Raw genomic sequence first — 25528 nt, 5'->3', positions numbered from 1 at the left:
GGGCCATAACATGATTAATTGAAAGTTCCATAGTGAGTCACAGCAATAATCAGTGAGCTGCCTGTAGGAAGCATGTTTCCTCATGTTTTTAAAGGGCTTTTCAAAAAGCAGATTTGCTGCTTCTGGTAAGTTGTGCAGTATGCTTAACAATGAACCCTCCATTGATGCTGATTGCATTTGCAAGTTACAATAACTAGTTCAGCTGTAATTTTTATAGTAGTTTATAACTTTAATTAGAATCTCTGGTTGAAATGCTCACTGCCAATTGACTTTAGCATCCTGTTTATCATGAACAGAAATATTCAAACAAATATTCATTGAAAACTAAATGCTTGCAAACTTTTCAAGTCAGGAGTAACTTTACCAGAGAAACAGTTCAATCTGGATAAAATATATAGCTCCAAATACTGAGTTATATCAAGGATTAGCTTTTATTTGCTATGTAAAATGGTCTTGTGTTGAAATAGTACTGTTATTGCTTGAGCAGACATTATTTTAAAATGTTTCCACTGGATCTTGCTATCTGGCTATTTTGTAATTTAAAAAAAACAATGTCAATATTGTTTCTTCCCTGGTTTAATTTGATAATGCAGCTGTATTTTATACAGGCTTCACATGCTATCCAAATTTAAACATAGCTGATTTCTGCCCTTAAGGATAGGACACTTTTTTTTGGCTGCCTGAAGGGAAAAAACCCAAATAGTCAAAGGTTGCCATAGAAGTTCAACTTAATGTTCAATGAAAGTCATTCTCCCTTTTACTAAGTTTTGATTCAAAGTGTGTTTTTTTTTGTTTAAAAATACAATGATTTAACTCCTGACTGAAATTCTGCTGTGGACAGTGCAGGCATCTCCTCTAAATGACTGCCTCTCCACCACCAACCCACCCCTGGAGTTCTACACAGGCATGTACCCTAGACCCTCTTTCCCCATATAATCTCTTCAACATTGTCCAGGGCAGAGGCAGAACCTGTCAAAAAGCTGTTACTTGGAGACTTAACCCACAAAGGCAGCAGTCTCCCTCGCTCTCGTGTGCTGCTGGGGGAACAGCCTTACCAGAAAACTGAGCCCCAGAGGAAATCAATTATCTGAATGAAATGGTGTCCATTCAGTTATTCATGGTTCCTTTGTATATTTGAAGGCTGAGAGATCTTTGTTTAATCAGCATGGAATTGAGCCTTGTACGGGTAAGGCAGGAAAATGGAGTTGGGAATTCAGACTAGCAATCCTATTGAAATAGGAGAATAGACTAAATGAGCTAAATAACTTATGGTATGTGTAATCATGATAGACATTTTAATATCTATCATTTAGACTCTGGCCTGTTTAAATCCACTTGCTTTAAATTGGACCCCACGTGGGACAACCCTTGGTCAGATCCAATGTTTCCCAATACATTGGATGCCAGATTCTTGTGGCAAGCCCACCCACAGAATGGTGTTTTTGAAACATCATGGCAAGGGCTATATTAAAATGTCTCCAAGCCATAGTTGGCAAAGCTGCCCTCCACTACTGCAGTCTCTGTACAAATCTTACACACTTGAGAGATACAAGCAATGTTGCACATTACCCAAGAGTCTTCTCTACAAAGTGAATTCAACATTAAAATGAGAAAACATCACTTTGGCTTTGGGGATTTTCCTTAACCGGACAGAATTTAAATGCTGGCCTTTTTTTTTCATTTGAGTACAATATTATGCAGTATACTTTTTCCCCTGTGGTTACAAGGCTGCTTTTTATCCAAATAACCTGTCGTGACTAACTCTGAACCACAATTTTATCTTTTGTGTGACTTGCTTTATTAGAAATATTAAATTTGTTAAAAGTATTTTCTCTCACTTGAGAGGAATGTGGAGCCACAATAAACACTGCTCTAGCAGGGAAGGATTGAATCTGTCATCACAGTTCTTGACCAGTATTCTACCTTCCCAGAAATTTGAGCTTCAGGAGTGTGAATAAGGATCTTCTCTTGTGCTCTTGTGCTCTTATGTTCTTATTTGATTATTCCTTGATTGGGAGAGTTGATGGTGGGCTTGGATTTAAAGGCAGTGGATCTTAATGAAGTCTGTGTGACTACCTCTTGTTCTCTGGAAATAACAATGGTCCAATTAATATTGAATAAAGGCAACTAGAATTTGGTTGGCAAGGTGTTGTCCTTTGGTGTGGGGTGTCTCCTCTTTAAATAGTGTCACCCACATCTGCAAATAAAAACTACCCTTTGTTTGAAGGTTTAGCTTCTGAAATGAAATACTTTTTGGAATTGACTTGGCAAGACTCTAATCTCATGAGAAAACTTGCAGGAATTGGAATTAAAAGCCAATCTGGGAAACGGAAATGAAAGTCATCCACTTTATGTGTGTTTCATTTTTCTTCTCAAACTTGCTCATTTAGTTTCCAAGCATGGGATTTCTCTGGGTCACCTTTCAGTAAATTGTCTTTATTTATTTGTATTTGGTAGACAAAACCATCTATACAAATTGCTCTCCCAAACAATAACCAGCTATCTTGACTACAAAATGCTTTCCAGCATCTATAATTCTTCAAAGAAAATGGAAATTGCTGAGAAAACTCAGCAAGTCTGGCAGCATCTATGCAGCGAAATCAGTTAATGTTAATATTTCCATCCACTAACACTGGACTCACAACGTTAATTCTGATTCGTCTCTATGCTACCCAACCTGCATTTTGTTTTCTTCCCCACCCCCAGTTGCAAGATAAACTAGTTAATCAGGTGTTTTTGGTGATTTGGGGGTAATTGTTTGCTGAGATTGGAGAATTTGTTAGGTTTTGTCACAGCATTTTGTAGCAATTAATTACACCTGTGTCTACCAAAGCAAATGAAGTCTGCCCAGAACACACTCAGACTGAAAATAGTGCATAAATTGTGGCTGCAGCTTGATGTCAGCCATTTAGCTGAGATATCTACTTAATAAAGTCTGTCACTATCGGCATGTCCAATCTCTGCATTTTCTTGCCCTGCCCTTCTTACTAATTTCATGAATCACTTCCAATAGTCAAAATTATTTTGGGATTTCCCGTGACACAAATAGTGTAGTGTTCCACCCAAAACTGCATTTAAAATGTGCTTCTCGGTTCTGCTTTCCTGTAACAAAGATTTTTTTTTTGGTCAACTGGCCTTGTGACCTTTGTTGAATATCTACTCTAATGTTTTAAATGAGGCTTGCACGTGTTCGTTCTCTCTCTCTCTCTCTCTCTCTCTCTCTCCTCTCTCTCTCTCTCTCTCTCTCTCTCTCTCTCTCTCTCTCTCTCTCTCTCGTGATCTCTAAGATATAGACTTGCTGTTTTAATTACTCTGCTACTAATGTGCCTGTTTTTTTTTAAAAAAAGTTACTTTAGATCCAATTATGTTGAAGCAAAGCTTATTTTGACCAAAATAAATTTTTATTGTCAGGTCCTAGTTTTATATGCAACCAACTCAAACCTAAGTCCTTGATGCTTAGATTCACCAATGTATTTGAGATGAACTTGATGTACATGGCTGAACACCAGAAGTATTTTTCACCACCAGACCCTGGCAGAAATCTTATTCGTACACCATCTCAAAGCCATCCACAACTAACCAACTTCAGCAAATTTTTAAAGTGATCAGAGGCAACTTTTCCAGAAAGTGGTTCATTTGTGGAATGAACTGCTGGAGAATGGGGTAGATGCATGTACAGCTAAATATTTTTTAAAGACCATTTTTAGTTATGAACAGGAATAGGAAATATTTAGAGATTGGCCATATACAAGCAAATGGGGCTAAGTTTTTTTTAGTTTGGTAAGCATTGGAGGCACAGTGGCTCATTGGTTAGTACTGTTATCTCAGCACCAGGGGCCTGGGTTCAATTTCTACCTCTGGTGTCTGTGTGAAGTTTGCATGGGTCAATGTGGACTGTTTGGGCTAAAGGGCCTGTTTGCATACTGTAGGGAATCCTAATCTAGTCAAATGGTCTTTCTGTGCCCTATGATGCTAGGAGTCTAAACTACAGAAGGTACAAAGGAATTTCACAGCTTAAAAATGATCATTTGAGGGCATAAGTGCATTTTCAGTTTTGAGGGGGCAACTGATTTCATGATAGAGGCATATTCGCATGGAAGTGGCAGCCCATGTGCTCCATCGATAGTGAAGAAACAGGGCTGCATCTCTAGATTCTACAATATATGGCTGACAAGTGATGAACTACAAAAGCAAAATTTTAAACTTTGGCACTGTGTAGGAAGCACTTTCCTACACCTGAGCCTATTGATCATGGCAGTGAGCCAGAAATTAAGTGTTAATCTACCTCAATATTACAATTAATTTTCACACTTTTTAAATATCTTGTGACAGCATTGCCTGCTTATTTCATTTTAATGGCTGGGTACGTACCTGCAAAACTTAAATGTAATTTTATTTTCTTGTCCATGGATCCCACAATATGGTTCCCTATTACTGATGCTTTCAAACAAGGCTGCAGAGTAAAGCTGAAGCACTGATGTCTTCCCTTCTCTTGCTTCTACAATGCATGGCATAGTCAATTGTTGACTGTATGACAAGCACTCTTGGTTGACTGCTCCAGTTCTTGGCACAATCTTTGATTTAAAGTTGCCAAAAACCAGCAGTATCTTGTCAGACCATTTGGTGTCATTGCCAATGACTCTCGAGCTCTGTCTGTGCAGAGCATAGAATATTCCCACCATAAAGGACAAGTAGGGATTCTCCAGTGAAAGTAGCTGTTAAACTAATGTCACTTAATCAACATTGAGATTCTCTTCATAATGTTGCACTTGACTTAGTGCTACTTAATGAGTAAATATTATCCACTTCTATGATGTCAAGCCGTCAGAATTTTTTTCTTTTGCTGCTAAATGTGCAGCTGATCAAGCTTTGTTTAAGGTACTATATTCAGTCTTTGACCTTGAATGTTCTCGTTGTATCCCTCTTTTTGCCTAATCCATAAACTTGTGACTTTATTCATAACTCTTTCAAGTTGTTGCTTGATTCTTCCATTCTGAGAATTTCAGACCATTATGGGAAGAAGTTTGTTCCATGATGCTAAGACAGCTTTCTTGCTACCAGTTTCTTGGCCATTTAATTGTATCCTGGGTTAGTTGGGTAGGGTGTTTGTGGTGGGGGAGGCGGGGACGGTTAGATTCAACAGAATCCTCATGTTGGATTGGATTTGGAAGCAATAATTATGTTTTGAATCTGTGCCAAAATGGGGAACTGCTTTTAATTAAGCATAATCCCTACAAAAATTGCAAGCTCTTTCATGTGACTTAGACCAGAGTTCATTGGCAAGCTTGTGGTGTTTGTTTTTGTGTGGAAATTAAGGATTTTTTTGACTATTCTTTCCTGAACATAAATACTTTCAGCCAGCAAAGTTGTCAGAAAACACATACTTAGCTGGGTACTGTATTGTTAATCCAACAATACTAGGGGAAAATGTCAAGTTTAGCATTTAAGTGAAAAATGCTCATTAAGAGCAAGGTTTCCTCCTGGAGATGGTTTGTCATTTTGTATTTAATCAAAACATGGCTTTATGGAGGGGAGAATATTTGAGGTGAATCCTGAAGAGGTTGAGCACAAACTTGTGATTTATAGTGATGCATAAGAGGACCCGTTCAGCTGAGTGAGTGACCTAATACTGAAATAGGTCATGGCTTGGTGTGATGTATTTGAGGATTTTTTTTTCAGTTTGAAGAGAAAGTACTAAAAATGGCAAGTGCAGAATAGAAGTTGTAATGCTGTATGAACCTTCTAAGTCTGTTCATCTTTTTGTCTTTAGAAGTTTCATTGCTTATGCTGATATCACATTTTCTATTACTGTAAGTAATCAGACCCACTGGGATTGAGATGGTGATAGTTTATAGCATTAAGAGGCTATGCCCAGATGGAAATGGTTGGAGTCCAGATACCTTACTGCAAGGGGATTTTTTTTTTCCCTATTTATCTATTCTTGATGGTGGCCATTTCTAGAACTAGATTGCTTAGACCATCTAGGTACTCTTTTAATTTGTGTACTATTTTTCTATTGTTCAGAGTTCGGTTTACTGGCAGATGGACATTTTATTATGTTGCAATAAACAGTAAAGATCCTTTCTCAGCGCCTTCCTTTCATGTACAGTAAGACTAAGCAACCATCTTGCAGGTCTCAATATTTTGTTGTAGTTCTACTTGTGGTTTTCAAATGACCTTGGGCAGTATTTAGGTTATTTGCTGACGCAGGACACTCCAGAATTTGGTCTGGTCCAAATTAATCGGTGCTCTTTTCATTGCAATCAGAAGTAAGAATGTTTGTTTCTAAGATGGAGAAAAAGAAATGTTGTCTTACCTCGAAATATGACCGCTGATATCCAAGACCCCTCACTCACTGTCTCTCTCCTGGGTCCCACTTAAAGAGAAAATAAGAGGAGCGAGTCAAATAGTCAAGGTAGAGAAATGAGGTAAGACTGAATAAACTGTGTTTATTTCAATGCAAGCGGCCTGACAAATAAGACAAACAAACTGAGCATGGCATTAATGGGAGTAGAATATCATAGCTATGACAAATCCCTCTGGGAAGGGCAGGACTGGCTGGATAATGTTCCAGGGTATAAATCGTATAGGAAGTCTAGAAAAGGGGCATGGCATTTTTAAAAGTAATGTAACATTTGTACTTGAAGGATATTCCTGGGAAGTTGTTTATATAGGTGGAACTGAGAAAGAAATCCAGGAATGAGAACTTTGGGATTGTGCTATAGATACTTCCTCTTCACTCTCCTACCCTTTTCAAAAAAAAACTAAGTTGAATTTCTGAATTGGAGGAATGCCAATTTTTGAGGGTACTAGGCAAGAGCTTTGCAAAGTTGATTGTCGGGGGCAGACCTTTGCAGGTTAAGGGATGGCTAGAAAGTGGGAAGCCTTCAAAAATGAAAAAGTGAGTCCAGATACAGTATGTTCTTGTTATGAAGGGAAAGAGTGGTAGGTGTAGGGAATGCTAGATGACCAACACATTTAAGGCTCTGCTCAAGATCAGTCAGGCTAGTATAGATAGCTGGCATGGAGTGGTAGGAGTATGTGTGTAAAATCAGGAGGGCGAAAAGGGGATATAGCTTTGGCTAATAGGGTTAAGGAGAATCCTAAGAGATCCTACAATATTTTGAGGTCAAATGAGTAACCAGGGAAACAAAGGGCCCCTTAAAGATCAGCAAGGCCACAGATGTATGGAACTGCAGGAGATGTGGGGATGGGTGGAGATACTAAATGTGTATTTTGTTTCAGTATTTACTGTGGGGCAAGATATGGAAGCCCAAGAAACTGGAGAAATAATGAGTTGTTAAAGTGTCTGTATTCAGAGCAGGACTGAATGTCTTAAAACACAAAGGTGGATAAATCCCTGGGACCTGAACCAGTTTACCCTACACTGAAGCTAGGGAAGTGATTGCTGGGCCTGTTGGGGAGATAAATGATCATTTGCTGCAGATGAGGTGCTGGATGGCTGGAAATTGGCTAAGGTGGTGCCACTATTTAAGAAAGCTGGTAAAGAAAAGCCAGGGAACTATAGACTGGTGAGCCTGGCTACAGCAGTGGGCAGTTCATTGGAAGGAATCCTGAGGGACAGGATTTACAACTATTTAGACAAGTAAGGACTGATTTAAGGATAGTCTCCTGTGTCAAGATTAAAGGCAGAGTGGTGGTAGTTTTAAGGACTACAATTTCCCCTCCCAATTGGTTGATGTCCTGCAGCACATCTCTTCCACTTCCTGCGTCTCCATCCTCTAACCCCACCGCTCCAACTACAACAAGGACAGAAACCCATCTACCCCACCGACCTCTAATACACTATCATTTTCTGTCACCTACAAACAGACCCCACCACTAGAGATATTTTCCCTCTGCACCCCATCTGCTTTCCGTAAAGACTGTACCCTCCATGACTCCAAGTTCCCACTCCTCAACAACCCACCATCCCCACCTGGCACCTTCCCCTGTCACTGCAGGAATTGCGAAGCCTATGCTCCCACATCCATCCAAGACCCCCCCCCCCCCCCTCCCAAAGGAGCCTTCCACATCCATCAAAGCCTCATCTGCAATTCCCCACATGTCATTTCCTGTATCTGTTGCATCCAATGTGGACTCCCTCTATATTGGGGAGAAAGGATACTTGCAGAGAACCTTTCTAGGACACTCGCACCAACTAACCCTACTGACCCATGGCCGAACGGTTCAACTCCTCCCCCCACTGCGCTGAGGGCATGCAGGTCCTGGGCTGCCTCCGTTGCCACTCCCTTACCATCAGACGCCTGGAGGAAAAACTTCTCTTCTGCCTCAACTGTCTAACCCTATGGCATCAATTTGGATTTCATCAGTTCCCTCACTCCCCCCACCTCCGCTTTATCCTAGTTCCAACTTTCCAGCTCAGCACCATCCTCATGAACTGTCCATTTTTCCTTCCCACCTATCTCGTCCACCCTCCCCACTGAACCATCAACGTTACTCCCACCTCGATCCACCTATTGCACACTCAGCTGCCTTGCCCATGCTCTCATTTTATCGCTCCACCTGAGACTCCCAGCCTCATTGAAGGGATTTTGCATGAAACATTTTGTTTTTCCTGCTCCTTGGATGCTCCCTGATCTATTGTGCTTTTCAGCACCACATTCTTGATTTTCTGTCTATATATGGACTTGAAGGCATTTGACCAGGTCCCTCACGGCAGACTGATTAGCAAGATGAGATCAGATTGGAATCTAGGGAGAGCTCGCCATCCAGCAACAAAATTATCTCTCCTCAAACCAGAAGATTGGTTTGCAGACTGGCTTATGCTGCAAGGATCAGTGCTGGATCCACTGATTTTTTTTAAAAATTATTATTGTCCAGCAGTAATGGTTACTAAACTTGCAGATGATACCAAAATTTGGAGTAATGGACAGTGAAGAAGGTTACCTCAGTACAGTACAGTAGCTCATCTGATCACATTCTCCATGGACTAAGGAAGCACAGATGGAATTTAATTTGGATAAATGAGGTGATGCATTTTGGTAAGACCTATCAAGAGTTTGTACAATTAACAGCAAGGGGAGTTCTGCTGAACTAAGACCTTGGAATGCATGTTCATAGTTCCTTGAAAGTAGAGCTGGAGATGCACTGCATAGTGAATGTGGTATACTTGGCCCTATTAATGAGTACAGGAAATTTAGTGAGGCCACTTTCTGAATATTGCATTCAAATCTGAGGAACGGTCACCAGATCTGAAATGTTAACTGATTTCTCTCCACAGATGCTGTCAGACCTGCTAAGTTGTTCCAGCAATTTCTAATTTTGCTTTCAAAACTGGTCTCCCTGCCATGGGAAAGATGTTGTGAAACTTGAAAGGTTATCAGAAAAGATTAATGAGGATATTGCCAGGGTTGGAGGATTTGAGCTGTAGGGGAGACTGAGTGAGTAGGATTGGAATGTCAGAGGCTGAATGGTGATCTTATGGAGGTTCATGAAATCATGAGGGGCATGGATAGGGTAAATTGTGAAGTCTCTTCCCTGGGGGAGAGTGGGTGGGGTCCAGAACTAAGCATAGGTCTATCTTTCCCCTTTCATCCTAAACCTAAGGAACAACTTTTTCACAGAGGGTGATGTGTGGATGGAATGAGCAGCTGGTAGAGGCTGGTACAATTGCAATTTGAAAAGGCATCTGCATGGGTATATGAATAGGAAGGATTTAGAGGAATATGGGCCAAGTGTTGGCAATTGGGACTAGATTGACTTCTGGTATCTAATCAGTATGGACAAATTTCTATGCTTATGACTGTCTCAAATTCTGCTAACTCACTTTTATTTCTAATAAAGGTTATTGTCAAAATGCACAGGAGTCCCACTAGTAGTCAAGACCATTCTCATGAAGGTCTAGATTCAGACATTTTTCACCAGAACGCATTTTTTAAACTTCTGGTCCAGTGAATGTTTTGTTGGCCCATTGAACTTCCTTCTGCTATTAATGGTATGAAATGTTCTGTTGTTAATACACTACAGGAACAACAAAGCAGAAGTGTCACTTGTACATACACACTGCCTCCACACCCTGGAGTCAGTGGTGCTTGACAACGCCTTGATTTGCAAGGCTACTGGCATTATGTTGGGAGTGGTCAGACAGAACAGGATAAGCACCAGAATTTTGATTTTGGAGATGCCAGTGTTGGACTGGGGTGTACAAAGTTTAAAAATCGCACACCAGGTTATAGTCCAGCAGGCTTAATTGGGGGCGCACTAGCTTTCCAAGCACTGCTCCTTTCGTCGGGTGGTTGTGGAGGACACAAGGTGCAGAATTTATAGCAAAAGTTTGTTTTTTGTGTGATGTAACTGAAATTATACATTGAAAAATACCTTGCTTGTCTGTTGACCTGGTTGGCTGGCTGACTTTTTCGTGTGAAACTTTCTATTAGCTTTTCTAATTGTGGTTTGTGAATTTCAGTAGCTGAAAGCTCAGGATGGTGTGAAAACACTTGTACTATGTTGGGGAGGAGCAACAATAAAAATTTGCATAAGAAATGTCTGCCTGTCACTGATAACAAGCCTAATGAAAAATCTATTTATTTTCTGTGGCAAGGTGAGACCAAACAGCAATTTAGTGGTCTTGATTGGATGTTGCCTGGGGTAATAGTTTGCAATACTTTTGAAAGGTTTATTCACTCAATGTTGCACTTTATTTTTACTGATGCAAATTTTGATTTTTTTTTCAGACACTTGGTCATATGCTCTTTATATTTTAAGAATTGTGTGAAGTTGGGGGCTTGCATTTGACAAGGAGTAGCAAGCCTTTCTTTGGTATTTGTTCTTTCCTACTAAGTAGGATAGGGTTTGAATGAAATAAGTGTTCTCAGATATTGTATCAAATATTTCAAAACTGTGGATCTGAAATCTCTAACAATCTCCATTCTGGAATTTAGAACTATTGTTTAGTAGCAAAGTTCTACTTTTCCTCCCAGTGGAGTTCTTTCAGTGCCTTTTGTCCAGTAACTGTGTGCTGTTTGTCTATGTAGACAAGCGCAGGGGGCTGGAGGAAGCCAGGCAGCATCAGAAGGTGAAGCCAACATTTTGGGTACAACTGTTCTTTGGGAAGGAAGGTGGGGAAGGGGGAGCTGCAGATAGATGGGAGAACGCTTATGGGTGGAGAGTGGAGCATAATGGTGAGGTGAAGGTAGGTCTTTAGATTCCAGCAGTTTCTTTTGTCTCTAACTTGTGTTAAATTCTTGCTCAAAGGCCATAATTTATCACCCATCCCTGTCTGGCCTTGAAACTGGTTATTTAAGCTGCAGTCAAGGAAGCAGTTCAGGAGGTGAATGCATCAAAGTTCTGTTTTTTTTAAATCCGGTGACTGTGAAGGCATGAAAATAAGTTCCAAGTCAGGGTGGCATATGGTTTGGAGAAACTTCTGGGTGGTGATGTGCACCACTACCCCTGCCCTCCCCTGTATGCTTGGCAGATGTAGTCAGGAATCAAAAATGTGGGGCTGGAAAAGCACTGCCAGTCAGGCAGCATCTGAGGAGCAGGGCAGTCTCTTTCAAGCTTTTGCTTGAAACATTGATTCTCTTGCTCGTCAGATGCTGCCTGACCAGCTGTGCTTTGCCTCTCTCTCTCTCTCTCTCTCTCTCTCTCTCTCTCTCTCTCTCTCTCTCTCTCTCTCTCTCTCTCTCTCTCTCTCTCTCTCTCTCTCTCTCTGATCTGCACCTAGGTGTAGTCAGGAGACCTGGAGAGCTATTGCAGTGCATCTTTAAATGTACCTGTCCTGCCATTGTGTACCAGAGAATGTTTAAGGTGGTAGAATGTGTCATATTCTCTCAACACACTGGATTGAAAATTCATCCTGATTTACACTGATTGTCAAAACGCCATTTAAATACTGCATAGTTCAAATTGCTGCAAGTCAGAAAAATGATTTTTTTGGTGATCTTCAGTGCATGTCTGTACTACTTATGCAACAGGGTGGAGTGTGAGGCATTCATGATAAATATCCCAATGGGTATGGGCACTTTACCCTACTGTCCACAGATAATTGCAGTACCCATAACAATCTATCAAATGTAATTTTTTTTCTTTGGCCTATCTTCTGGACTTTTGACAATGAACAGCATCAAATGAAGCTTCATTTCCTGTTTTAAACAGTGTATAAAGTCACTTCCTAACGAAACTAAATGTACTTCTTGCTAAATTTAAAATTGTAAGAGGAAATTTATTTTTGCTGAAAGTGTGAAATAAAATTTTGGCAGCATCCTGGATTGGAAATACTCCTTTGACCTCCTCCTGTGAAGGTATGGAATGCAAAATTTGCTGGTGTTTAGAGACTTGCACTATGTTAAGTCGTCACCTTTTTTAATTTTGCATCTAATTTAACAATTTTGCTACAATGATACAAATCATTTAGGAACTGACAGCTACCTGATTTTATTTGGGGGTGGGGAAGATTCCTTGTAACTAAACGTTTTGGTAAGTTTTTGCTTTTGCATCTTTGCTAATTTGAGAGCACTACTTTTTCCTTTGTCTTTAATTTTAAGCTGCACGTACCAGTTACTATCCCAGCATGCTTCTGAATAGGTTGAGCGTAACTCTGCTCTGGAGTTGAATAGCTAGTTATAAATCTTTGTTGCAAGACAACGCAACAGTCATTCTTCCATGATTGTAGACACTTGATTGATTTTAAGCTTAAGTATTTAATATTGCAATAATATAAAGCCGAGCTGGAAATCTGAAACCAAACCAGATTGCTGGAAACACTAAAACAGATTTGGCAGCATCTGGGGCGAGGACAAAGTTATGAGTCCAGTAACCCTTCAGATCTGCGAGTTTCTCCAGTAATATCTGTATCTGTAATATTATCTTGCTTTCAGAAAATTTTCAGTCCATGTCTAAAATGGTGTTGTACCCATTTAAATTAACTCCAACTTCACCTCCATTACTTCAAACTATCAGTATAAGATTTTTGCCTTTTTCACTACTTTACTTTATTTTGTCTACCCTTTCCTTTAGTAACTATAAAGCTTAGCCAAACTGCAGGATTTTATTTTGGCACTGATCTCTGGCTGTAAATTCAGAGGAAGATCAGAAACACCAGACAAATGGTATCAAATGTCTGAGGCTTGTTTTCTGCCCAAGTGAAGACCAGATTGTGTAGCATTTCTCCAATGAGCCTTTTGGATAGTTCTACTTTGTGTACAGCCATTTTCAAGTTTTCGGATGAGAAATTTTATTTGGTTGCTGCAATTGAATTTTTTCCACTAGTTTTGTTTTCCCATAATCCTTAGTTGCCCATATTTTTCAAAGAAATAAATCTCCAGTTTCTATCTCTAGTGGACAAATTAGCTGGGTATTTTTGTCTGTAATAAAAGTACAACCTTGTGGAAATAGTGCATCAAAAGTTTACTTTTTATAAAGTCTCCAATACTATACATTTGTACTACAAGTAATTCAGTGTCTTTTTTTTCCAATGAGTCTACAGTTTGTATTGGTTTTTAACATGATTAATGTTCTAACCACTTAAATGATTTAAGGTTTAAAAAAAATCACTTGCAACTAAAAGTATATATAATGTTGTCTAGTTCTAATGTGTATATTAGGTTAGGCTGTTTAGTTTTTATTTTGTCCCACTCTTAAATTATTTTTAAATGTGTTTCATTAAAAATCTGTCACAAGCAGTTAGTGCACTTGTTTGGTTCTGTGCAGTTGTATATCAATCAATACTAGACCCTGACTCCACCAAAAAAAACAAATAACTCTGCTATACGTACTACCACATAATCTCTAATGCCTGAGGCACCAGGAAGGTCCTCCATCTACCCTCCAAGAAGAGCTCCAGATAGTGGTCTTTCCCTGTTGCAGTTGCTCCACACTTTTTAGTGCATCCCTCTGCACATAGTCCTGGACCTTGGAATGTGCCAGTCTGCAACACTGTGTCTGGGTAACTCCTTATTCTGGAACACCAATGAGAGTCTTTCGCTGATTTGATGGTGCTCCAGGCATAGTTTTTTTTGTCTGATAGCATTCTGGGGAATAAACGGTAGCACACAGTTACCCATCAACAAGCTGCCTGGATGAACCACTGCATCTTCCTTCAAACTTTTTTTTCGTTTTTTTTTTTTTTGCAAAGACACATCCAGAATATGTAACAGTCTCACCCTCCACACCGCTCTCTTTTCCTCCCTCTTTCCTTCCTCCCCTCCCCACCCCCCCCCCCCCCCCCCCCCCCCAACAAGGGCCCATGACACAATTGTGAAGAGCAAAGAGGTATCCTGATGTCCAAGTCTACTGTCGCTTCTTAGATTGGTTCAATTGTCTGTCACTGGCATTTTGTTGACAAAATGTGGCTTATATGCTTAGTAACTTTTCACTATTCAAATTACTGTAGAAGCCAACTAATGTACTTGCACTCTGCTACATCAAAGAATTATGTAAAAGAGTAGGTTAATCTTTAACCCAACCTTGACTTCCAAATTTGAACTGGGGTTTGATTTTTACACATGATGATTGTGCCTCTGCCAAGTATTATACAGTAGAAATGATGGCTTTGGGGAGAATTCAGTGGGTCAGGAGGAATATCTTAAATATTCTGAAGTTAAGTTCATCCACTGCTAAATTGTTTGCCTTTTTTTTGTAAAGGCTAACATATGACCCTTACCTCTTTTGTATTATATCAACTTTTAGACTGGATATCACTTGTTGAAGAAATGGTTATAAACCTGTTAACCTATGAATTTGGGTGACTTGATATTTTGTTTCTTAACTGTTGTACAGTTTGATGCGAGTTTGGGGCAATTGGTGACTTTAATGCTGCGGTTATTGCCAGTTAACAAAAACTTTGTAGTTTCTTAAAATATGGAAACATATTAATTTTTTAATTCAGTTTTAAATCTGGAAGCTGTAACAGGATACAGCTCTCTGCTTTCTAATATTTTAACTTCATTTATGCTGAGCCACCCATGAAGCTAAAATTCCAAGTTAATTGAAGTGTTCAAATTCCACATTCTTGTGGCGATTTTCTTTTTAAAAATAAAGATCCTGTCGTGCACTAAGTTGAAATGAAAGGCCAACTCTAGCCCTCATGAGACACGGGTAGTATGAATTTGACATTTTTAATGTTGAACTCAAAGGGTTCTTGTGGTAGTATCCCTACCATTTTTTTTTAAGCCATGAGGACTGGGTTCAAGTCCCACTTGTTCCAGTTGTGTGTAATAACCTCTCTGAATAGTTTGCTTTCGGGGGGGCAAAAGTTTAAATTTTTGACAAAATACATTTTTAAGGCTCTTTGTGAGGTGGTGGTGTTGTGGTCTCCAGACCGGAAGGCCTGGGCTCAGTCCCAACTGTTCCAGAGGTGTCATTCATCTGTGAAAAATTTTCTATTTTAGAAAATACCTGAATGAAAATGTTTAGTCTTATTTTCAAAATATCAGGATACTATCGAACTCTCAATGACTAGTAAATTTACAATAACTGTGCCAATTTTCAAAAATCTATTGGGCCTGTTCCAGTCTGAACTAAACTGGATGAAGGAACTAATTACATGTTGTTGCCAGAGTCCCTTCAGTTTCTTTTTTTTTGAAATACACATCAACCCCAGTATGTTCATGTCGTCTTCTTTTTCCCCGCCCCCCCCCACCATCCCACCCCACTCCAATAACTGGCCTCCTGACAGCAAACCACTCCATAGTTGAGGCCCACTAGTTGGGGAGCAGGAAATCCAATGTTCAACATTGTGAAGAATGGCTACGTGATTTTTGGAGCCAATTGTGCTCAGTAACAGTACTGCAAGTTAGTTTTTTAGCATGGAAGATTTGACTTGCTTCTGACCCATTTTTGAGCTGGTTCTTTTATTGAATCTATTTCTGTGCTGGAATTTGGCTTTTTTAACTCTAGAATTTCCTTTTCAGAAAGAAATTCACTAAAATTATTGCTTTCATTGGAAGCTAAGCACTTGTAGTTTCCATTTAAAAGTTGCTAACTTTTTAAGATCTTTAAGTGTCTCTTTTGTTTTTAAACAGATCAATGTTCGGGTTACCACCATGGATGCTGAACTGGAATTTGCTATCCAGCCAAACACCACTGGCAAGCAACTCTTTGATCAGGTAAGTTGAGCTAAAATATTTCACCTTGGTTGAATCCGATCATCTAAATGTGTCCTTTTTTTTTTGTGCCCTTTTTTTTTTCTTTTTAAAAATACTAACCTTTTTTCCAATCATGGTACAAATGTATGCTTCATGTTGAAAATGATCTGTATGTTTCCCGTGATTCAAACAGTTGTCTTCCTGCTGAAGTCCTAGCCCACCAAATCCAAACCATGTGAATCTCCTCATAACTTTGACCTGCAGATCTCATGTAAAGTTGATTCCATATATTTTAGACCATTTTAATGTTGCACTGATTTTATTCTTCAAATTTTAATTCAAGTAATTTCAATAGGAAACCAAACTAAAACAAAACATTTCTCCATATAAAATTAGTACATTTGAAAAGTGAAGCACTATCTTTTTGTAACAATGCTATCTAAGCAATATTTGGTTTAAAAGGTTCAAACCAACAATCTGTTGTAAACTGTAGGAGGATATCAATAGACTGGTCAGGTGAGCAGAGCAATGGCAACTGGAAATCATCCTGGAAAAGAGAAATTAACCATGAATGGTAGAACTCTCCAGTGCTGAGTAAGAGGAGGACTAGAGTGTGTATCCACAGAGCCTTGAAGGCAAGAGTGCAGGTAGAGAAGATGAGTAAAGCAGTTTGGGAAACATGCCTTTAACTGAAGTATAAAATTAAGAGCAAGGAAGTTAAGCTGCTTAGGCCACATCTGCAATACTGTGCAGGTTTGGTCATCAGTGTAGGCGAAATGATTGCACCGGAGTGGGTTTGAAGGAGATTGACCAGGGTGTTGCCTGGGCTGGAGGATTTGAGCTAGGATGAAAGATTGGAGAGGCTGGGGCTGTTTGTTTTTTCAGTTAGAGCAACAGAAGCTGGGGGCAACCAAAATGTTTGCAGTGGAGAAGCATAAGCTGGATAAAGTGCTTTTTCTCATTGGATCAATAAGCAGCATGGACTTCAAATCATTTGTTTCACTATCCACTCGGGCTTCAGGTCAAGAGGTGGAAAAGGGGCATCATGCAATTAATCTTTGCAGACTTGATGGGCCAGATGACCATCTTCTGTGCTGTAGACTGTTACTCAGATGTTTCTTTATCTTATGGATAATTGGAATATTTTCATGCTCATTGTTGGATAATGTATAAATGTAAAAAGACGTGGGGGTGGGGGGAGGAAAAAGAGTTGGTGTGGAAAGAGGGGAAATGTCAGCAAGTAATAACAAAGTTGAAACATTTGAATTTTTTTAGCAATTCACTTCATGAGGAGATTCCTGATTTAGGAGGATTTTTTTTTGGAAATATTTCCAAACAAGTGTTTTTAAGTGGCCAGTATTGTGTAATGTTAATGTCCTGGATTATTTTGATGGCATACATTATTGGTGTCCAACACTTCTTTTTTCATCTGCAGACCATGAAGGCAAAACTTCCCATCTTGTTAGAATGTAAATTTTGAAAATGTCTCTTGTAACTTCCAACCTTTGTGCCAGAAATTGTTAAAAGGTGCCTGGAAGTATAATAACTCTAATGATATTTTGCCTAAAATTTCAGTTAAACTCTCAAGTCATGGTGCCAGCACAATTCTGATCTGCTCCACCAATTGTTGTGCTTGCCATCTTTAATTTCCAAAGCATGTCAAAAACATTGCAGCACACCAGCCTGGTGGTGCAATGTTCAATCTGTTATAATGCTGCAGCATTATAACAAATGTAAAATGGTTGAGACTAAGCCAGAAATGGGGTTTCTCTGTTGCCCTATACTTTAGTCAAGGGCAGGATGTGAGAATTTCCTGTGCACTTCTGGACCGTTCACTAGAGTAACAGTCTTAGTAATTCTTGATCTTTTGTGCAAATGCATTTACATCCTGTTCTGTTGCAGAAATGTTCTTGTTGCATAAGTTGACACCCTTGCTTCCATGTAGTTTATGACAGGTATGCTGTCCAGGGTAGCAATTAAGTGTAGAAAGTGTTAGTGCATCTTAATTTGATTGGTATTATCAAGTGAGAAATATTGTTTAACCATAGTTGCAGACTGCACATAGGAGACAGCCATTTTGGTTCTCTGCAGAAGTCAGTTGGCTTATCCTAGTACACTAGTTTTTAGATTTACCCCTTCACTTATTTTTCTCTAACTGTTTTTGTTCAATGCTTTGGAAAGCCTCAATTGAATTTTTCTGCAGAGCATTCCAGGTGGTAACTACACGTGTTGTTTTTTTTTTTCAAAACCACTTTCTTCATTGTCCAAACAATCACAAAACATGCTCACTCACATTTTTAAATGTCAGGTAGTTCGCAACCCGTTAACTAATTAGAACAGGTTTTTCTTTATCCAGATGCATCATGATTTTGAGCACCCCAGAAAACCTTTCAACCTCCTTCAAAAGGGATACCCCCAATTTCTCTGATCTGCCCGCATAACTGGTTTCTTTCATTCCTGGAATCATTTTCTGCTCCCTCTCTCAAGCCTTTCACCCTACTGAAAGGTGACCAGAATTGGACAAGATGTCAAATGAGGTAGAACTAATCTTTTATAAAAGATTATCATACTATTTTAATGTTTGTAGTAAATTTATGTACACTTGTGGGATCTTTTATCAAATTTCTTCCACCATTTTGTGATGCTCCTTTTGCATGCTTTGTTTTTCCCCGACATGAACCAAAAATTCGCAAGTTGTCATTTGATGTTTAGAAACAAAGTAGAAAACATTTTTTAACCCATTCTTTCCTACTATCTTCCTTTCACCTTTTTTGATAATATATATAGTTGGAGTCTGGTCACTTTTTCTCTCTCCATTTGAAACTTTCTTACATACTGCTTTCTCTTGTTTTCTGCATTTTGTTTTGTTGACTCTGCTTCTAAAGGCAGCAAATTTTACCCTTTTCTCTACTTAAGATCCTAGCTGAAATTTTAGACTTTTTTTATTTGTTCATTGGATTTCAAGACAACCGTTTCCACATTTCTGATCAATTGCATTGCCCAGTTAAATCTGATGCACAGGGTTGTGTATTTCATTGGAGCTGAAGTAGTTATTAGCTGCCACTTTAGTGAGGTTATGTTGCCTTATGATGAACAGTTGTGCTCCCAACTTCTCAATGATTTAGCTCTTTTTTGTTATTTTTCTTTTTTGAAATAGAAATTCTTATTTTCACGTGCTTCATGTTTTTGAAATTAATTTGTTGAACTGTCTTTTAATGCTTTCACTTTCAGTCTGATTATCTCACCCTCTCCTAAGAGTCTTGACTTGGACTTCATGCAAAGAGTTTTAGACTCCAGTTAATAGTTTTAGTCTCTTCAACAGGAAAGCTGCCAGCAAATCAGCTGCTGTTTTTAATTCACTGCCAGAATTGACAGTTGCACCCATTTTGTTTTGCAAAGCTGTGACTCTGCAAACTGAAGTTGAATTGTGCAGTGTCTCTTTCACAGGACTTAGAACTGTACAGCACAGGAATAGACCACCAGCCCACAATGTTGTGCCAAACATAATGCCAAATTAAACTAATATTTTCTGCTTTCCCTTGGTCTGTATCCCTTCATTCCTTACATATTCATGTGCTCATCTAAATGTCCCTTAAATTCCCTGAACATATCTGCCTCCACTACCAACCTTGGCAGTCCAGACTCCTACCACTAGTTTAAAAAAAAAACCTGCCTCCCCTCACTTTTTTAATGCATTTGTTTTAGGCACTTCAACTTGGTTAAGGTGATTCTGACAGTTGACCCTTATCTATGCATGTTATAATTTGATAGACTATTAATCTCTGCCACTCCAGAAAAAGCAACCTGACTTTTTTTTCTCATCCCTTCTTTATAGTTGATACCCTCTAATCCTGCTAAACCTCTTCTGCATTCTCTCCAGCTTCACAGCCTTCCTGTAATCACCAGAACTGAATGCAATACTCTTGTGTAGCCTAACCAAAGTCTTAGAAAGCTGCAACATGACATCCTGATTCTTGTATTCCATTCACTGACCAATAAAGGCAATTATGCCATACAGCACCTTTTTTATGACCCTGTTTGCGTGGCTGCTACCAGGAGCAATTAACTCGAACCCTAAAATCCCTCCATATGTCAGTGCTGTTCAGGGTCTTGTCATAGCTCTGTATACAGAAGATTTTATCTTCCCCAAAATGCAGTACCTCACACTTGCCTCGATTAATCTCCATCTGTCATTTCTTCACCGAAATATGAAACTGACCTAATATCCTGCTGCATCCTTTGACAACCTCCTACATTATCCACAAATCCACCAATCTTTGCATCATCTGCACACTAACTGATCCACCCATTTACTTTTTCATCCAAGACATTTTCATTTATCACCCGCTCCACTACTGACCCTTGCAGAACACCACCATCTCAAACCTCCAATGTGGAAAAATACCATTCCACCACAACTCTCTACCTTCTATGGACAAGCTAATTCTGAATCCACATTGCCAAGTCACCATGGATCCCATGCATCGTAACCTTGTGGAAGAGCCTACCATGAGGGGCCTAATCAAAAACCTTATGTACACAATATGATCTGATGTACACAATATCTACTGCTCTACCCTCATGTCTTTTTTTTTGTCATCTTGGATGCAATCAATTTTGTACCGGGCAAGTCTGTCTAACTAAGCCATGCTGAATGTCCCTAATTAGGCCATACTCTTCCAAATGCGTGTAAATCCTCTAAGAATTCTCTCCAATAGCTTTCCAACCACCAGTTTGAAACTCACTGCTCTATAGTTTCCTGGATTATCACTATATTTTCCATCTTGAACAGATTTTTAGCTACTTGCCAATTTTCTGGGACCTGTTCAGTGACTAATGAGGATACAAAGATCTTTAACTTTGACCCAGCAATCTCTTCTCTTGTGTCTCAACCTGGTATAGATGCCATTTGGGTACTGGGGACTTACCCACCTTTTAATGCTCTTGCAGAGACCCAAAACAACTTCTTCCTTGATCTCCAAATACTATAGCATATTTGTATGCTCCACACAAATCTCACTATCCTTCATATGCTTATGGATGAATACTGATTTTAAAGTACTTGTTTAGGATATCAACTACATCCTCTGCCTCCAAGTAAAAGTTCCTTCCTTTCATCCTCCAGTGTTCCTGCCTTCTCCCTAGTTATCCTCTTGTTTTTAATCTGTGTAGAATGCCTTCAGATTCTCTCCTTTAACCTGACTTGCTAAGGTTATTTCATGGCCCCTTGCTCTCCTAATTCCCTACTTTCTTTATATTCCTCACAGGCCCTGGCTGATTTTTAGCTTCCTAAATCTTCCATATGTTCATTTTGATTAAATTCATAACCTTCCATAGTATCTAAGGGTATCAAACCTTGCCACCTTGTCCTTCCTCTTGCAGCATGCCAGTCCTGAGCTCATCAGGTCTCGAAGTCTCCTGTCAAATGTAGACTTGGCTGATAACACTCCCTAGCTTCTGTCTAATACTGATGTAATTTGCCTACCCTCCAATTTAACACCTTGCCACAAAGGTCCTGATTTATCCTTATTCATAGCTATATTTAAAACTTGAGATCACTTTCTAAAATGCTCTACCGTTGAAAAGTCAGGTCACCAATACTGGCTAATGCTGAAAATGTGTTGCTGGAAAAGTGCAGCAGGTCAGGCAGCATCCAAGGAGCAGGAGAATCTACGTTTCAGGCATGAGCCCTTCAGAAAGGGCCTGAAACATCAATTCTCCTGCTCCTTGGATGCTGCCTGACATGCTGCACTTTTCCAGCAACACATTTTTTCAGCTCTGATTGATTTGATTGCCATCTGCAGTCCTCACTTACTTTCTCCTACAATACTGGCTAATGAACCTGTTCAAGGTTCAATATGGCCCCTCTAGTGGACAATCCAGTCTTTCAAGATGATCTCTTGGATGCACTTTAGGTTAGATTTTTTTTTAGATTACTTGGTGTGGATTTGTTGGGCTGAAGGGCCTGTTTCCACATCAACCTGCCGAAGTGCAACCCACCCAGACCCATTGCCTTACATTTACCCCTAACACTATGGGCAATTTAACATGGCCAATTCACCTCACCTACACATTTTTGGACTGTGGGAGGAAACCCAGGCAGACACAGGGAGAATGTGCAAACTCCACACAGTCAGTCTTGAACCCGGATCTCTGGCACTGTGAGGCAACAGTGCTGACCACTGCCACCGTGCTGCCCACTTATCAAACTTTTACCCTAAGAGTCCCAGGTCAAAGTCCTCCACTATTTTTTGCATATTTCCATCTGCTGCCCATATTTGTTTGGCTTGGTGGCTGTTGCAGTATTTAATATAATCTGATTGCATACGTCCCTTTTTTGAGCTGTACCCACGTTACCATGGTGGATGAGCCCTCTAGTATGCCCTAGAGTGCAGATGTAACATTCTTTTGTGATTAGTAATGTAATTCTTCCACCTCCTCTTACCTTCCCCTCTCAGCTAAAACAACCCTGGAATGTTGAGCAGCCAGTCCTGTCTTCCCCCCCCCCCCCCCACCCCCCCCACTTCAACAAAGTCTTTCTCTCTCTAATGGCCGCAACATATTCCCATGACTAATCCAGGCTGTAAGGTCATTGGCCTTACCATTAATACCCAATGTGTTGAAATAAACACTTCAGCTGATGAGTACCATTTTGTGTTCATTTTGTCTGTTTTTTTTTCTTTCGTATTTTGCAGGTCCTAACATGTACCTTCCCTTGCTGACCACCTGCTCAGGTTCCTCCCTCCCAACCCCTTCTTAGTCTATTAAGAGATGTACAGCACAGAAACAGACCCTTTTTGGTCTGCATGGGTGAGTTGGATCTGATATCCTAATGGGATATCTAGTCCCACTTGCCAGCACTTGGCCCCTATGCCTCTAAACCTTTCCAGATAACTTTATTTTTAAAAAAAGACATTGTACCAGTCTCCCTTTCCTCTGGCAGCTCATTCCATACACTCAGACCCTTTACATGAAAAAAAGTTGCCCCTTAGGTCCTTTTTTTTTTTGTTTTTAAACTTCACCCCACCACCCTACACCTATCCCTTTTGACTCTCCTCTGGACTCTCCTCCACACCCCAGGGAAAAGATCTTATCTGTTTATCCTGTCCATGTCCCTCATGATTACTGTTGTTAAAATGGTTGTAGTTCCAAAATGCCATGCTGACTTGCTTGGTATAATTTACTCTAACTTACAGTTAATCTTATTTTTAAGAATCATATTAGTCACTGCCCTGGCATTTTTTGATTACCCAGCCTATAATAGCACTAAACTACACCGACTAGAAGCTTCCAGATGCAGTTACATTTTGTGCGGTTAGTTGACTATCCAGGTAAAAAAGGTATTAGAATTGTTCTAATGCAGACATTGTAGATTGTGGGGAGAGTTGAAAGAAAGGAAATATTTTGCATTCTACTTTTTCATGAACCGCTAATCACTAGAAAATATCTGCATATGATCCTGAGTACATACAAGACATAGCTTAGTTTCTAATTTAGACAAATCCCCTGAGTTGAATACTGTAATATGTGCTTTGAATTTTTACTCCTGTATATGGAAAGTAGAAACAAACTAAAGTAGAAATGCAGCAACACTCTCTTTTAAGAGGGTGGAAGGAAAAAATAAACTGGTTCACAGAGGATTTAACCTGTAGAGGTCAGGTCTACAAGATGGAAATAGGCCTTTCAGCCCAACTTGTCAAAACTGGACAACAGGGACAATTTTTAAACTAGTCCCATTAACCGAAGTTTTGGTCCATATCCCATTTATGTACCTGTCCAAATGTCCCTTTTAAATGACAATTGTACTACTTTTGCCACTACTTCTGGCAGCATGTTCCAGTTACTCCCTACCCTCTCTGGGGTGGGGAAAGTGTGTAACTGCACTCCTGAACCCTTTTGTGTATCTCTCCTCACTTTCGTCCTCTAGTTTTAATTTTTCCCTACCATGGGGGGGGGGGGAAAACTGTCAGCTATCTACCTTATCCATTCATCTCCTCCTGATTTTATGGGCCTCCACAATATCACCCCTTAGTCTCCTATGTGCTGGTTTGGGGGGGGGTGGAGATTTCCCCAGGCTCCCCCCAAACTCAAAACTTCCAGTCCCAGTGAAGACCTTAAGCTCAAAACATAGACTCTCCTGCTCCTCGGATGCTGCTTGACCAGCTGTGCTTTTCCAGCACCCCACACTTTAACTTACAGTCCAGTAAATCTTCCAATCTCCTGCATTTTCTCATTTTAATACAATGGACTTAACTGGAGTCAATCTATTCCATTATTAATACTGCCGAATTTTTTGTTTAGTAGAATCCTAGTGGGAATGTCTTGTTGTTGCCAATTTGAAGATATACAGTTGTTTCCCACATCCTTGTCTTATTTCACCAAAACCATCTTCAGAGCAACAACTTTAAGACTGAGTGCTAATTGTTACTAAAGTAATATTCAAAGTTTGTGAGAAGATTTGTCGCTCGGGTGCTCATTGTGGTTCTGTTCGCCGAGCTGGGAATTTGTGATGCAGATGTTTCGTCCCCTATCTTGGTGACATTCTCAGTGCTTGAGAGCCTCCTGTGAAGTGCTTCTGTGATGTTTCCTCCGGCATTTATAGTGGTTTGTCTCTGCCGCTTACGGTTGTCAATTCCAGCTGTCTGCTGCAGTGGTCGGTATATTGGGTCCAGGTCAATGTGCTTATTGATTGAATCTGTGGATGAATGCCATGCCTCTAGGAAGTCCCTGGCTGTTCTGTTTGGCTTGTCCTACGATAAGTCTTGTCCCAGTCAAACTCATGTTGCTTGTCATCTGCGTGTGTGGCTACTAAGGATAGCTGGTCATGTCGTTTCATGGTTAGTTGGTGTTCATGGATGCGGATCGTTAACTATCTGGTCAGCATGGACAGGTTGGACCGAAGGGTCTGTTTCCATGCTGTATATCTCTGACTCTATGATAACACTGAAATCTCCCTGTTAGTGATGCTAGTGCCAAAATGTGCTGATCTGTTATCAAACTGGCAGTAAGATTTCTGACCAAATCTTCTCCTTCTACATATTGGTCAACTTGTATTAGCATGCCCAGACTTGTGTAAATTTCTATATAATATAACTGCAGTTTATACTTTTTAAACTAGTGCTATCATCAACATGAAAAGGGCAGCTTTGCTCCATTCTTTCCTGTGTTGGATTGTTGCTCACAAAGATTGCTAGCTCTCCATGTGAAAAATACCCATTATTTGCAACCTGACTGAGGCTATTTAGGACGCTTGCCTTTTTTTAATGTCTAGATGACTTAACCAAGTACCAACTCTCATGCACAGCAGCTAACCATTTCCTGTCTTTATGCTCAGGAGTGTTCTGAAGTCCAAAAGATCAAGTGTGGCCATATATGGCCTTGTACTTGTGACTATCTCAGCCAAGAATATTAGTAATGTCCTGCCAAAGTGACCACAGACATTCCAGTCTCTTGTGTTATGTCTGAGTGAGATGATGGGC

The 25528-nt window shown here is 39.9% G+C and overlaps 1 protein-coding gene across 1 annotated transcript in view; it reads left to right on the top strand.

Moving 5' to 3' along the window:
- Positions 1-25528, top strand: part of msna (moesin a) — an 85397-nt gene that overhangs the window by 21396 nt on the left and 38473 nt on the right. The window contains exon 2 of the mRNA XM_072595264.1: positions 15987-16070. Coding sequence (XP_072451365.1) covers positions 15987-16070 — 84 coding nt within the window. The remainder of the gene's footprint in view (positions 1-15986; positions 16071-25528) is intronic.

Source organism: Chiloscyllium punctatum, chromosome 25 (assembly GCF_047496795.1).
Source record: "Chiloscyllium punctatum isolate Juve2018m chromosome 25, sChiPun1.3, whole genome shotgun sequence".
NCBI classification, from domain to species: Eukaryota; Metazoa; Chordata; class Chondrichthyes; order Orectolobiformes; family Hemiscylliidae; genus Chiloscyllium; species Chiloscyllium punctatum.
Note: the sequence above shows the minus strand (reverse complement) of the source record. Positions and strands in the feature narration are given on the sequence as shown.